Source organism: Scyliorhinus canicula, chromosome 14 (assembly GCF_902713615.1).
Source record: "Scyliorhinus canicula chromosome 14, sScyCan1.1, whole genome shotgun sequence".
Classification (NCBI taxonomy): Eukaryota; Metazoa; Chordata; class Chondrichthyes; order Carcharhiniformes; family Scyliorhinidae; genus Scyliorhinus; species Scyliorhinus canicula.
In genome coordinates, this window is record NC_052159.1 from 84756320 (window position 1) to 84770333 (window position 14014).

Consider the following 14014-nt stretch of genomic DNA (forward strand, 5'->3'; position numbering starts at 1 on the left):
ACAATCCATTATCAAGGATTTTATAGCAGAGCACTTGGACAACAGTGGCAGCATCGGATATCATGGATTTATGAAAGGGAAATCATGCTTGACAAATCTGTTGGAATTGTTCAAGGATGTAACTAGTAGAGTTGACAAAGGGAAGCCAGTGAATGTGCTTTATTTGGGCTTTCAGAAGGCTTTCAACAAAGTCCCACGTAAGAGATTAGAGCGTACAATTACAGCACATAGGATTAGAGATTGCGCATTGAGATGGATAGAAAACTGGTTGGCAGACAGAAACAAAGAGTAGGAATAAACGGGTCATTTTCCAAATGGCAGGCAGTGACTAGTAGGGTACTCTAGGGATCTGTGCTGGGACCCCAGCTATTCATATTCACAATATATATTAATGATTTAGATGAGGGAACAAAATGCAATACCTCCAGATTTGAGGATGACACAAAGCTGGGTGGGAGGGTAAGCTGTGAGGAGGATGCAGAGATGCTTTTAAAAATAAATAAATTTAGAGTACCCAGTTATTTTTTTCCCTAATTAAGGGGCAATTTAACATGGCCAATCCACCTAGCCTGCCTATTTTTGGGCTATGGGGTGAGACCCACGCAACACGGGAAGAATGTACAAACTCCACACGGACAGTGACCAGGGGGTTGGGATCGAACCCTGGCCCTCCATGCTGCCCCGGACGCAGAGATCCTTCAGTGTGATTTGGACAAATTGAGTGGTTGGAAAAATGAATAGCAGATGCAGTTTAACGTGCAGCATGGTAGCACAGTGGTTAGTACTGTTGCTTCACAGTGCCAGGGTCCCAGGTACAATTCCCGGCTTGGGTCACTGTGCAGAGTCTAGACTTATTTCCTGTGTCTGCATGGGTTTCCTCTGGTTGCTCCGGTTTCCTCCCACAAGTCCCAAAACACGTGCTGTTAGGTGAATTGGAGTTTCTGAATTGTCCCTCAGTGTACCCGAACAGGCACTGGACCAGGGGCGACCAGGGGCTTTTCACAGTAACTTCATTGCAGTATAATGTAAACCTACTTGTGACAATAAAGATTAACCAAGATAACAAAAAAACAATGTGAGGTTATCCACTTTGGTAGCAAAAATAGGAAGGCAGATTATTATCTGAATGACCATAAATTAGGAGAGGGGAATGTGCAACGAGACCTGGGTGTCCTCATACACGAGTCACTGAAGGTAAGCATGCAGGTGCAGCAGGTGGTAAAGAAGGCAAATGGTATGTTGGCCTTCATAGTGAGAGGCTTAGAGTACAGGAGCAGGGATGTCTTCTTGCAATTATATAGGGCCTTGGTGAGGCCACGCCTGGAATATTGTGTGCACATTTGGTATCTTTATCTGAGGAAGGATGTTCTTTCTATAGAAGGACTGCAGAGTTGTTTTATCAGACTGATTCCTGGGATGGCAGGACTGACGTACGAGGAGGGATTCAGTCGATTACGATTATATTCGCTGGAGTTCAGAAGAATGAGGGGGGATTTCATAGAAACCTATACAATTCTAACAGGACTAGACAGAGTAGATGCAGGAAGGATGTTCCTGATGGTGGGTGTGTCCAGAAACAGAGGTCACAGTCTGAGGAGATGGGGTAGACCATTTAGGACTGAGATGCGGAGACATTCCTTCACGCAGAAAGTGGTTGGACTGTGGAATTCGGTGCCACAGAAAGCAGTTGAGGCCAAAACACTGTGGGCTGGCTTCTCCGCTCACCAATGCTGAAATCGCGTTCAGCGAAGGGGCGGCGAATCCCTGATGGCGCCAAATGAAAAGCAGCGTACTCTGGGAGTACGCCGCGCCACGTATCCTTGAGGACCGCCTGCGATGCTCCGTCCCCGACCGGCTGAATTCTGACGGCGTGGGACTCTCATGGTCTCACCTGCCGCCACGAACTTAGCGTGACAGCTGCGGACTCAGTCCGGCACCGCCACAGTCGGGGGAGGGCTGATTCACGGGCAGGGGGGCTTCATTTGGGTCTGGGGGCACTGTTGGCAGACGGTCCAGGGCGTGCGAGTGGCCGAAGGGGTGCACAGTATTTGCGGTCCGGGTCCATGGGCTGAGTCCGCCATGGGGCATGGCATGGCCGCTGCAGGCCGCCATCGTATGCATGCGTGGCCACGTACCCGGAAATGCTCAGGGCAGTGTCGGCAGCTAGAGCTGGGTGCTCTACGCTGCCTCCCTGTTAGTTCCAGCAAAACGGTGAATCGGTGGCCGTTTTGCGGCAGTTTCCCTGGCATAAAACACCACCGTTTCTATGCCGGCGTGGGGACTCAGTCTCCCAAATGGAGAAACCAGCCCCATGTTTTCAAGAAGCAATTAGATATAGCACTTGGGTGAAGGAGATCAAAGGATATGGGAGGGGGGGAAGGCAGGATCAGGCTATTGAGTTGAATGATCAGCCATGATCATAATGAATGGAAGAGCAAGCTCAAAGGGCCAAATGGCCTCCTCCTGCTCCTATTTTCTATGCTTCTATGTAAACTATAATCGGTTCCCACTGTTTTTCACAAAGGTGTGTCATTTTCTTGAAACAATCCCAAATGATTCTCCCTATCCCTTTGGCACCAGCTTTAGCAATGAAGAAACATGCAAGTTCGTGTTTTATAACCTCAAGGGTTTAACTCCAGATCGTCCTTACAAGCTCTTGTTCACGAAGAATATAGAAACTATAGTCAGGTTAAGCAAATCATAAAGTTACAGGGAGGGAGCAAATGACAGGAAAAGGCTTAAGTGCAGGAAGGTTGTTGCTGATGTGTAGTGTTTAAGCAAAGGAAGTGTACCAGCAATATGGAAAGCCTGATTTCTTCCACTTTATGTTCATAATCACAATGAGAAAAATAGAAGTGACCAGGAAAATGCAGTAACTGACAGAATGGAGGGTGGGGTGGGTGGGATGGAGAACACTGGATGTCATACTGAGACAGGATGGGCTTTTGCTACCTAGACTAAATTTTCCTTAAATAAAAAAAAGTTGATTGAAAAATAGAGACAATTTGGCCAAAGAAAATATGGGTGACACCCATCATTCACCAACAAGATTCAATACAAAAGATATAAGTCTCAGATTACCATGGGAGAGGCCTTTTTGACAGTCAGCAGCACAGTTTCTAATTTTGGAAAGAATTGATGGCATCTAAAATCTATGCTTTCATTAGAAGTAAACGTGTTCATTTAAAGTAAATATATTTCTTTGCTTAAAACCATAGACAAATGTTACTAACGGTGTGGGCTACAGGAACACTAAAATATCAGATACAGCGGTTGTATCCTAAAGAATGCTGTCCTTCAACAACTCTCACCATTATCTTCTTGAAAATGAATATTTCTACACCAGGTTTTGATGATGTTTGAAGTATGACAGCAATTGCAAGTTTGGGAGAGCTGATTTGGGAGAGCTAAAAATCACTGAACAAATCTCTCTATTTAAAAAAATTCCACAAAAACATACAGACGAAAACAACATGCTTAAAGCTAACTCTAACTGATATTTTATTTTAAAAGAGTCAGTAGTACTGAATTTGAAAAGAGAGACATGTTGCCGAATCTTTTTGTCTTGCACTCATCAGGACAAATGCAAGAATGCCAAATTTCAAACCCTCACAACAATTTATACCACAGGGGAAAAAGGTGCTGATTGCTGGCAAATTGACTTTGATTGGCTGAGGGGTTGCCATGGAGAAAAAACATGGGACTCCAGGTTCCCCACATTTTTGGGTAATTCAAAAAAGGTGCAAGGCTTGATCATATTCCTTTTGTTTGCAGAGAATGGGGGGCCCTGTGTATGAATATATGCTGATTCTAGCAAGTGTAAATGAGCCACATTACGAGCCTGTAATTATACACTTTCAGATACTTCATTCATGAAAAGCAAAGGATTTATATTCAAGAATCCACATGAGCAGCATTCTGCTGCTAGTTCTGGAAACCCCCACTGGGTGGTTTCCCACTCTGAGTCCTGATTGGTCACCAAGGTCAGGTGACCTTAATCTGCTGTGTTGCCCTTAAAGGAATAATCATGACAAGAGCTCAGCTGATTTTCTTAAATTTGTTGTTAGTGTAGCTATCAGTGCCCTCAATTATTTAGCAAGCGCTGACAAATTGCAGAATCACGTAATTTATTTCATCAATTTATTAACGACAAAAAAATCTTATTTGCAAATTGACATAATTGAAGTATATTCTAATATATTCTATCATAGTCTGGATATATTGGAACAGGTGCATTAATTGGAACTCTGAGAAATTTGGGCTGAATTTTAATGGGGGGTGTATTGCTTGATCTCTCCCTGGAACAACATTCTGCCCTGCAGTGATAACACACACAGTGCAGCCTAAACTTCCGTACCTCAGTAGATACAACTCCTACCCTCGAGAGCTGCTTGCAAATCTGATTGACCCACAGCTCGATCAGTCCTAGCAGTGCCAGAACAGAACAGTGGGCACTGTCAGGACTGCAAGCATCTCCACAAAGAAAAACAATGACGACCTGTGCGAGGCAAGTCCTGGGATTGTAAGGTGGCAAGTGATTGGGTACACAAGGACGGGAGGGCTTTGGAGGTTGGAAGTAACAAAGTGGGGCAGGGATGGCCCAATGTGCAGAGGGTACCTTCTAATTGATGCACTGACCACCCCACCCCCATTCCTGCCCGCTTCTTCAAAATACCATTGCACAGCATTTTATAGCAGCGGAGGCAGATTAAGGTGCTTATTTAGCATTCAATTGGGCAGTTGAGGGCCAGAATGGGCCGAAGTGTGGGCGGCCAAGGATGTGTCTTACCAACCCCTGCCCCGTATTATGGAGAACGGATAGGGGGTGGGAGGGAAAGTGGTGGGTTGGAGGGAAAGTGGGCTATCCACCTGATATAATTCACCCCTACTGAAAACACGCCGAGCCTTCAGCTTACTTCCAAGTGCATTGTAAGTCCAGTTTTGGGCTTGGATTTTATATTTGTGTTTTTTCACGTGAATCAGGAAATGGATCCTCTGTCTCCAGAGACAATGTTGGGTCTGGTCAGATCCAGTGTGTTTCATTTCCCCATAGACGGTAACCCCAACAGTGTTACTGCCCCAGAGATAACTTAATTTTTTTATCAGATAAATGTAGCTATAAATGTAAATGTAAACTGCAGGGAATGGGACTGGTCAGTGCCATCAGTACTGAATTTGAGGTCAGCTTTGAGTTGTGGATTCAATTACTAAGGACTACATCAATAAGTCTCAATCCACTTCCATTAATACCACAGCCCTAATCTGCCAGGAGCTGGTACATTTTCATTCCATTATCCTGAATACAGATGTCAAAACTTATATAAATTTTGATTAAATTGTACTAAAGGATTTAGAAAGTCCCCCCATTTTAAAAAAACCCTCCTGATTTGTCCAGTTTAAGATAGATTAATAAATTGTTTCTTATTCATGGCAGCTCAGTGTGGTAATCTGACATTAAAGATCAGTATGAACTTTAACTGTACCTATTAAAGCTGTTGGTTTAATTTCACTAACAACTTCTGCCAAGCTTTTGATTGGTGGATGATCCTGAGCAAACATCTCCTTTTCATGGGTCAGGTGGCTTCTTCCCTGAACAAGAGCAGAAAGAAGAATAGAGAATAAGATGAATATTGACATCATGCATGTAGCACATCCACTTCACTTGCAACACTTCTGGCAGAACCTGCCTCTCATGGCTTGGTTTCTTCATCCATCAGCAAAAGTGCAAGCATCTCCACAAAGAAAAACAATGGCAACCTGAGTGAGGCAAGTCCTGGCATTTTAAGGTGGCAAGTGATCGGGTACACAAGGACAGGAGGGCTTTGGAGGTTGGTCAGGAAGTAACGAAGTGGGGCAGGGATGGCCCATTGTGCAGAGGGTACCTTCTAATTGATGCACTCACCACCCCCACCCCCATTTAAAAAAAAAATAATTTTTCTTTTCCAATTAAGGGGCAATTTAGCGTGGCCAATCCACCTAACCTGCACATCTTTGGGTCGTGGGGGTGAAACCCACGCAGGCATGGGGAGAATGTGCAAACTCCACACAGAGACCCAGGGCTGGGATTCGAACCCGGGTCCTCAGCGCCCCAGTCCCAGTGCTGACCACTGCGCCGCATGCCGCCCCAGCAAAAGTGCATCCTATAAAGCCTCCCCATCCCCAAACGTTTTACTGTGGGTCCTTACATTTTATACAAATTGAAGGATGCCACCACCGAAGACATTTAACAAATCAAATTTCACAATTTTTTTCATGCACAAGATTTAAGTGTTAAACAGTTGTTCTTGGTTCAAACTATCAAATCATCAATATAGCCACAAAATTAGATGTGAATTAGCAGCATTTGGTTTTCTATATTTGCTCTTAAGCAGAACATCGTGTTGCCATTTACAACAACTGGCAATTGTGTACCATAGAAAACTGATGCAAAGTACTTCACAGAGGTATGAGGGAAATGGAATAGGATCCAACTGCATGAAAGATGGTGGTTTGTGTGTGTGTGTGCGTGCGTGCGTGCGTGCGTGTGTGTGTGTGTGTGTGCGTGCGTGCGTGCGTGCATGTGTGCATAAGGGGTTTGGGGAGAAATGGGAAATGGCTGTACCTCGAGCAACAGAAGTGGAATTTTAGAGTGGGTCTCAGAGGGCTGGGAGAGGTTAAAGAAGGGAATTCCAGAAATTAGGATCCTTTCACAACAGAAAACCAGGTTGTCAGTGGCAGGGCAAAAGGAGTGGCTGCACAAGGAGCCAAAGTCAAAGGATTGGTATGTTGGGGATGAATGCTATAGCAATGGAGACAGGAAAGGGCAAACTATTGGGGAATCCATGGACACTATTTGCCCACCGCACTGCTGATCCCGTTATGCCGGATGCATAGTGGGAGAGGCCAAAAACGGGTTTTGCACTGGACATTGAACCACCCGCAATGCACCCGGCCCGCTATGCCTGACACAATCTAGATCATACCCTCGCTGGGGTGATAGTTTGGCATATTTCAATGAGTTTTTGGGCTTATTAAAATATGCACAACCTGTTCAAGGTCACCATCCCTGACTCCCGGTATTCACCGGCCCCACTGGTGCCAAAGGCAGTGCCCATGTGCCAGATTGATATTGTCTGGGTGCCAGGGCAGTGCTAAGGGATGAGGCTTGAGGAGTGCCATGCCATGAAAGAGGGAGTGAAGGAGAGAATGAAGATGGGATATAAAGGGTTGAGGCCTGAAGGGGAGGGGGGGCAGTGGAGTTTAAAGGTGGTGTTGGGATAGGGAGACGCAGACTTCTAGTGATGGGGGTGTAGACTGCCCCTCTGGGTTCAAGCCACGTCTGCGGAGGCTTGCGATGTCTGTGGGTGGGATGTCCGTGGGTGTGGGTGACCTGCAACCTAACTTTGAGATCTGAGCACCCTTTAAAAATGGTTCCTCGATCTGGTCTTTTATTTTTAAATTTAGAGTGCCCAATTCATTTTTTCCAATTAAGGGGCAATTTAGCATGGCCAATCCACCTAGCCCACACATCTTTTGGTTGTGGGGGCGAAACCCACGCAAACACAGGGAGAATGTGCAAACTCCACATGGACAGTGACCCAGAGCCGTGATCGAACCTGGGACCTTGACGCCGCAAGGCAACAGGGCTAAGCCAGTGCGCCACCATGCTGCCCATCGATCTGGTCTTAACGGCGTCTTTAGTTCCCCTCTGTAGCAAATAATTATGTGTAGGACTTTTCAGTGAGAAACCCCCCTTGGTCCAAAAAGATAACCAAGTGTGGATGAATACAGATCTGGATTGCACCCAAACACCCGGCGGAATCACCCATAAACCCACCCAAAATGGCACTTTTTAGAGGAATTACACCCCATATGAAGATTCAGACTCAAGGATTAGAATCTCACATGTGAGGTGTATTGAGGTCAGCGAGGATGGATGCGACAGGCAAATATGACTTCGTTGTGAGACATGAGAGCAGAGTTTTGGATGAGTTGAAGTTTACACAGGGTGCAAGAAGGAAAACCAGGAAGAAGATGACAACAAGAAAAACAACTTATATTTATATGGCACCTTAAACACAATGAAATGTCCAAAGTCACTTCACAGGAGCATTACAAGACAAGGAATGACACTGAGCGACACAAGGAGATATTAGGTCTCATGATCAAAAAGGTAGGTTTTAAGGAGTATCTTAAAGGAGGAAAGTGAGGTAGAGAGGTGTAAGGGAGGGTATTTCAGAACTTGGGTCTGAGGCAACTAAAGCCACGTCCACCAATAGTGAGGCAATTATAATTGGGAATTCAAAAGAAGTAGGTTTTAAGGAAGATGATAAAGGTGGAAAGTGTGGTGGAGGTGTAGGTAAGATATTTCAGAGCTTGGAGCTCAAAACAGCAGAAGGCACGGCTATCACTGATGGAACAATTATAATTAGGAATGCAAAAGAGACCAGAGCCAGAGGAGTGCATATATCTTAAGATGGTTGCTGGAAGAGATGACAGAAATAGGGAGAGGCAAGGCCATGGAGGGATTTGCAAACAAGGATGAAAATTTTAAAGTCAAAAATTTGCTTGACCAAGAGTCAATGCTAATCAGTGAGCACAGGGGGGATAGGGCAGGACTTGCTGCAAGTTAAGATACTTGCAGCTGAATTGTTGATTACTTCAAATGGTTCAAGGTAGAAAGTGGGAGCATTGGAATAGTTAGGTTTTGAGGTGACAAAGTATGGCTGAGTTTTAGCAGGTGGGGCACAGTTGGAATGGGGGAGTCAATATCATGGGGATGGAAATAGTGATTTTTAAAATTTCTTTATGGGATGTGGGTGTTCATGTCCATTCCTAACTGCCCTTGACAAGGTGATGGGGAGCCACCTTCTAGAACTGCTGCAGTCCATGTGACGTGTAGGTGCATCCACAGTGCTGTTTGGGAGTTTCATAATTTTGACCCAACAACAGTAGGGAATATATTACCAATTCAGGATTGTGTGACTTAAGTGAGAAGGTTGTAGGTGGTGATGTTTCCATGGGCGGGATTCTCCCGTACCCGGTGGGACGGAGTGGCGTGAACCACTCCGGCGTTGGTGCGCCCCAAAAGTGCGGAATCCTCCGCACCTTCAGGGGCTAGGCCAGCGCCGGAGTGGTTTGCGCCCCGCCGGCCGGCGTGGAAGGCCTTTGGCACCATGCCAGCCGGGGCCGAAGGGTCTCCGCCAGCCGACGAGAGTCCGCGCATGCGCAGGAGCGTCAGCGGCTGCTGACGTCATCCCCATGCATGCGCAAGGGGGGGGGTCACCTACGCGTCGGTCATCACGGAAGCTGACACGGTCGACGCGTAGGAAAAGAGTGCCCCCATGGCACAGGCCCGCCTGCGGATCGGTGGGCCCTGATCGCGGGCCAGGCCACCGTGGGGGCACCACTTGGGGCCAGGTCGCCCTGCGCCACCCCCCCCCAGGACCCCGGAGCCCGCCCGTGCCGCCAGGTCCCGCCGGTAAGGAACCTAGTCTGATCCACGCCGGCGGGATCGGCAAAAAACCAGCGGGACTTGGGCCCATCGCGAGCCTGACAATTCGGGCAGCCCCGGGGCCCATTGAGTCGCGCCGGTCCCCGCCATTCTCCGAGGCGGGCGACGCGATTCACGCCTCACCGACTTTTGGAGGGCCGGAGAATTCGGCGGCCGGCGGGGGCGGGATTCACGCCGAGCCCCGGCGATTCTCCGCTCCGACGGGGGGTCGGAGAATCCCGCCCCATATGTCTGCTCTTCAAGACAATAGAGGATTATGGGTTTCGAAGGAGCTGTTTGGCTGTCGTAGGTGCCTTGGCGAGTTGCTGCAGTTCTTGCATATGGTATGCACTGCTGCCAGTGGTGGAGGGAGTGAGTGAATGTTTAAGATGGTGGATTGGGTGCTGATCAATGGGCTGTTTCATTCTCGATTGTGTTGAGCTTGACTATTGTCGGGCCTGCACAAATCTGGGCAAGTGGAGAGTATTCCATTATAGTCCTGATTTGTGGCTTAGCAGACAGGCTTTGGGGAACCAGAAGGCGGGTTACTCACTGCAGAAGTTTCAGCCTCTGACCTGCTCTTGTAGCCACAGTCTCCATATTGCTGGTGGTCTTTGAAATAGAGAATATATGGGGTTAGAAACTCAACTCAGTATCATACGGGATCCTGAATCTGTGAATACAAACCATATGATTCAATCTGAGACAATGGCTTAGTCTTCCCAATGGTAAATAGGAGGAAGTTATGCTGCATTCTAGACTTGATGCTGAAATACGAGTGCACCAGGGTAAGTGCAGTGGAGTCCTGACTATGTGCCTGAGGTGAGTTTATCTGTAGATAAGGAGGAAGAAGAGTCAAAGAAAAGATATTTGAGGAATTCTAAAGATGTGGAATTGTGCAGTGAAGCTATTGCTAGGGATAGTCAGGTGGTGGCTGGGCTGATAAGAATGAAACAAAGCCAGGGCAATGCCACAGAAGTAAGAAATGTGGGAGAAAGGCATAATTGGTGGGTAAAGCAGCAGGAAGTTTATTTCTTTCATGTTGCTTCTATTTCTTTTCATGAAAGCAAGTTGAGTTTTGAAAGGAAATAAATGTTAATGGAATTCAAGCTGGTTGGTGGAACTGAAATAAAGACAGCTTTTCTTAACTGAGTGTTTATTGACTTGTTCAGTCTCAATCTCCTCCCACTCCACTCAGTGTCCCAGTTATCCCCTATTTGTGTGTGTTCAAATGAGCGTAATGGGACCTCGGACTTCTTTGCACTCTGGGAGGTGATACGTGCTAGTATGGTAGCTATAGCTGGATACAGAAGTTGCCATTCAAAGAAAAGGAGATTGGAGTAGTGATAGGTCAGAGCGAATCATAGCAGAGGAGATTAGTAGTGGGACGTTGAAAGTCTTAGAATTGTACAGGAAATAAGGGATAACATGAGTGAGGGGGTGAGAAGTGACTGGATAAACATTACATCATCCTGCAACCCTTAATCCAAATACAGCCTGCAGGAATTGGTTCTTTTCCAAACCATATCCAATTACCACACTAAAACATACTGAACAGTAACTCCCACCTGAAAAGAAAGAAAAAAATAAAGGAAGAGTTTAAAAAGCAGCAGAGGAGAGAAAAAGAGACAGAAACAGAAATTATTAAATTTTATCGAAATAGATTAAAGTTTCATTAAAAATTAAGCACCTTAGTAATAAGGCCCTTTGAGTCCACCATCCATATCTTTTTTAGAGCTTCTTGTTTTGGGATTCCAGCTTTTTCCATAGCCATCATGAGGAGATGAGCAATTCCCATGGCAGCCTGTGATACATTAATAAAGCCACGGCTAATGATGTAGAACACGGTTAGAAAATTCATGTTCATTACCAAATTAATACAACAATTTTAAAGTTAAAAACATAACATTCAAATGACAGCTCAGAAGTGAGACTACCTCAGAAATCACATCAGTAACAAAAAACAACCACTTAAGCAAATATTACAATACTGCAATCTATTTGTAAATGTTGTCACACTCCCAGAGGATCATAGGCTGCTCTTAAGAGAGTGCGCTAACTGGTGGTGATTTAACCGGAGGGTCACCACACCTCAGGCGAAGGACAAGGTTGAGAAGGCAGGGTCTTCATGGGTAACCTCAGCTAGTATGGGAATTAAACCCCCGCTTTTGGCATCGGTCCGCATTACGAACCAGCCATCCAGCCAAATGAGCGAAACCCCACACATCCTATTTAATGCTGTAGTTAAGGGGTTGCAAGATGTTAAAATTAATTTCACCATCACTATCAACCACAACTATTATTGAAAATTCATTTGACAACCAGGCCCTGGGTATTCTAGAACCCTGGCAAGTCTCGCCTTTGCTCTTACAAAGAAATTCCAAAAGGGAACACACAATAATTTTACAAACCTCATTACATCTGTTTTCACAATTGTGCACAGAGGGTGCACCACCCATCAAGTCAACTGGCATGGTTGCACGTGCCGATAGAAATTTTCAAAGTATTTGAAATTGAATGTTAAAAGTTCAGAATAGGAGTTAAAACCATGGCACTCTCCTTGACAAATCCTGAAAGAGGGATGTAGGTGCTTCATGTACTCTTATTGCATCTTAGGGCAGGGTAGTAACATCAAATGTAAAATGGCATTTGTACCATTAAACAAAGGAAAAAGGTGATTCAAGTAATGTTACCTCACCAGCTCCTTGGAAGACAAACTTATGATCATGAAATTTATTCTTGGTGATTCTCAGTGCAGCAATAATACCAGCTACTGCCACAGCTGCAGTCCCTGTGAACAAAATGAGGTACAATTATAGACAGAAACTCAAACATGAAAAGAAAACTTCAGGCTCCTATCATCTTGCATTAAATAAACAATACTCTGAATTCTAATTTATTTTTGAGCAGTTATCTACATAGGAAGATCTTTGAATGACACTTGGAGCAATCATAGGCTACTTTAGAAAGGTGGTCCGACGTACTGATTGTCCAGAGAGACCACTCTCAGCTGTTAATGGTGCCAACTGACCTTGTTTGCCACTCATACCCAGATGGGGGCAGTACATTTTCTCTGTATTATGTTTAATGAATTGGCAGGTTTTGGTAAAATCCCTCCCAACTATTTTAACAAAGTTGCTTGTTTTAAACTGGATTAAAAGAGTATACAGAGGAACTTATATTCATACCGCATTATTTGACTGGCAGTAAACTACAATTAAAAGCTTTCACTGAGGATCATAATAATTTGCAAATTTTGTCTTGTGTATTTTCTTGGAGAATTTCTTACTTTTCTTCTACCACTATCAGATAAAATTCCATTTCGTATAAATATATCCTTTTCCATAGGTTTAACAAAATTCAAAAGCAACCGACTTCCTTGATCTGTTTATAGGTGTGTGGATGAATGAGTAAAGTGGACCGTGTGCAACGAGGGAGGCTAACAAAGTGCCAAACACCTGCAACAAAATTAGCATTTCAAAAAGCACATTCCCATCTTGTTTAGTTCAGGATGTTGGAAGGAAGTTCCTTTTTCCAACAAAAGCAGTAATACTGATAATAATGAGAATAAGATATTGTTCTGTAATAATTCCATGGGGCCTCCTGAACAAACCACAATTTACTTAGTGCCTGTTTTAGTATAGTTCTACCTCATCAAGAGAACAAAGTGTTTTGAAGTATTCCACCGTAGAATGATTCAGTTGCACAGCTGCTGGTTGCATAAAACCTCCGAAATATAATGATTGGCAGTTGATAAGAAATTACCCCCTGCAACACATGAAGGTAATTTTAATCAAGGGGATTCCACAGTGTTATAGAATCTCTACAGTGCAGAAGGAGGCCATTCGGCCCATTAAGTCTATACTGACCCACTCTGCCCTATTTCCGTAACCCTGCAACCTAACTTGCACATCCCTGGTCACTAATAGGCAATTTAGCATGGCCAACCCACCTAACCTACACATCTTTCGACTGGGAGGAAAGCGGAGCACCAGGAGAAACCCACGCAGACAATATGAAAACTCCACAGAGACAGTCACCCAAGGCCAGATTTGAACCCGAGTCCCTGGTGCTGTGAGACAGCAGTGCTAACCACTGTGCCACCGTGCTGAGTCAATAAAGGTACAGAAGGAGATCTCAGCCCACGAATTCCATGCTGGCCTTCTGTTGAGCAATCCAGTCTGTCCCATTCCTCTGCTTCGCCCCGTAAATCCTTACGGTTATTTCTATCAAGTATCTGTACAATTTCCTTTTGAAATTATTCATCGTCTGTGCTCTAGCCACAAATATGGGCAGCGAGTTCCAGGTCATTAATACTCGCTGCATTAAAAAACGTCTTCCCCTTAGCCTCCATGTATCTCTTTCCCTGAAACTTAACTTGTGTCCCTTAGTCCTTGTATCATCAGCTCTTCTTTGAGTACCTTATCTAAATACATCATATACTTGTGCACCTCTATCCATTAGGCTCATTTAAATATATCTGTGTTGTATACTACAAGGCCTGGATAAAGTGAACGTGGAGAGGATGTTTCCACTAGTAGG

The 14014-nt window shown here is 45.0% G+C and overlaps 1 protein-coding gene across 1 annotated transcript in view; it reads right to left on the reverse strand.

Annotated features, from left to right (window-relative positions):
* LOC119977187 (NADP-dependent malic enzyme-like) overlaps nucleotides 1–14014 on the reverse strand; it is a 179020-nt gene that overhangs the window by 23271 nt on the left and 141735 nt on the right. Inside the window, exons 9-11 of the mRNA XM_038817871.1 lie at nucleotides 12166–12263; nucleotides 11163–11276; nucleotides 5484–5589 (exon numbers count right to left, since the gene is read on the reverse strand). Coding sequence (XP_038673799.1) covers nucleotides 5484–5589; nucleotides 11163–11276; nucleotides 12166–12263 — 318 coding nt within the window. The remainder of the gene's footprint in view (nucleotides 1–5483; nucleotides 5590–11162; nucleotides 11277–12165; nucleotides 12264–14014) is intronic.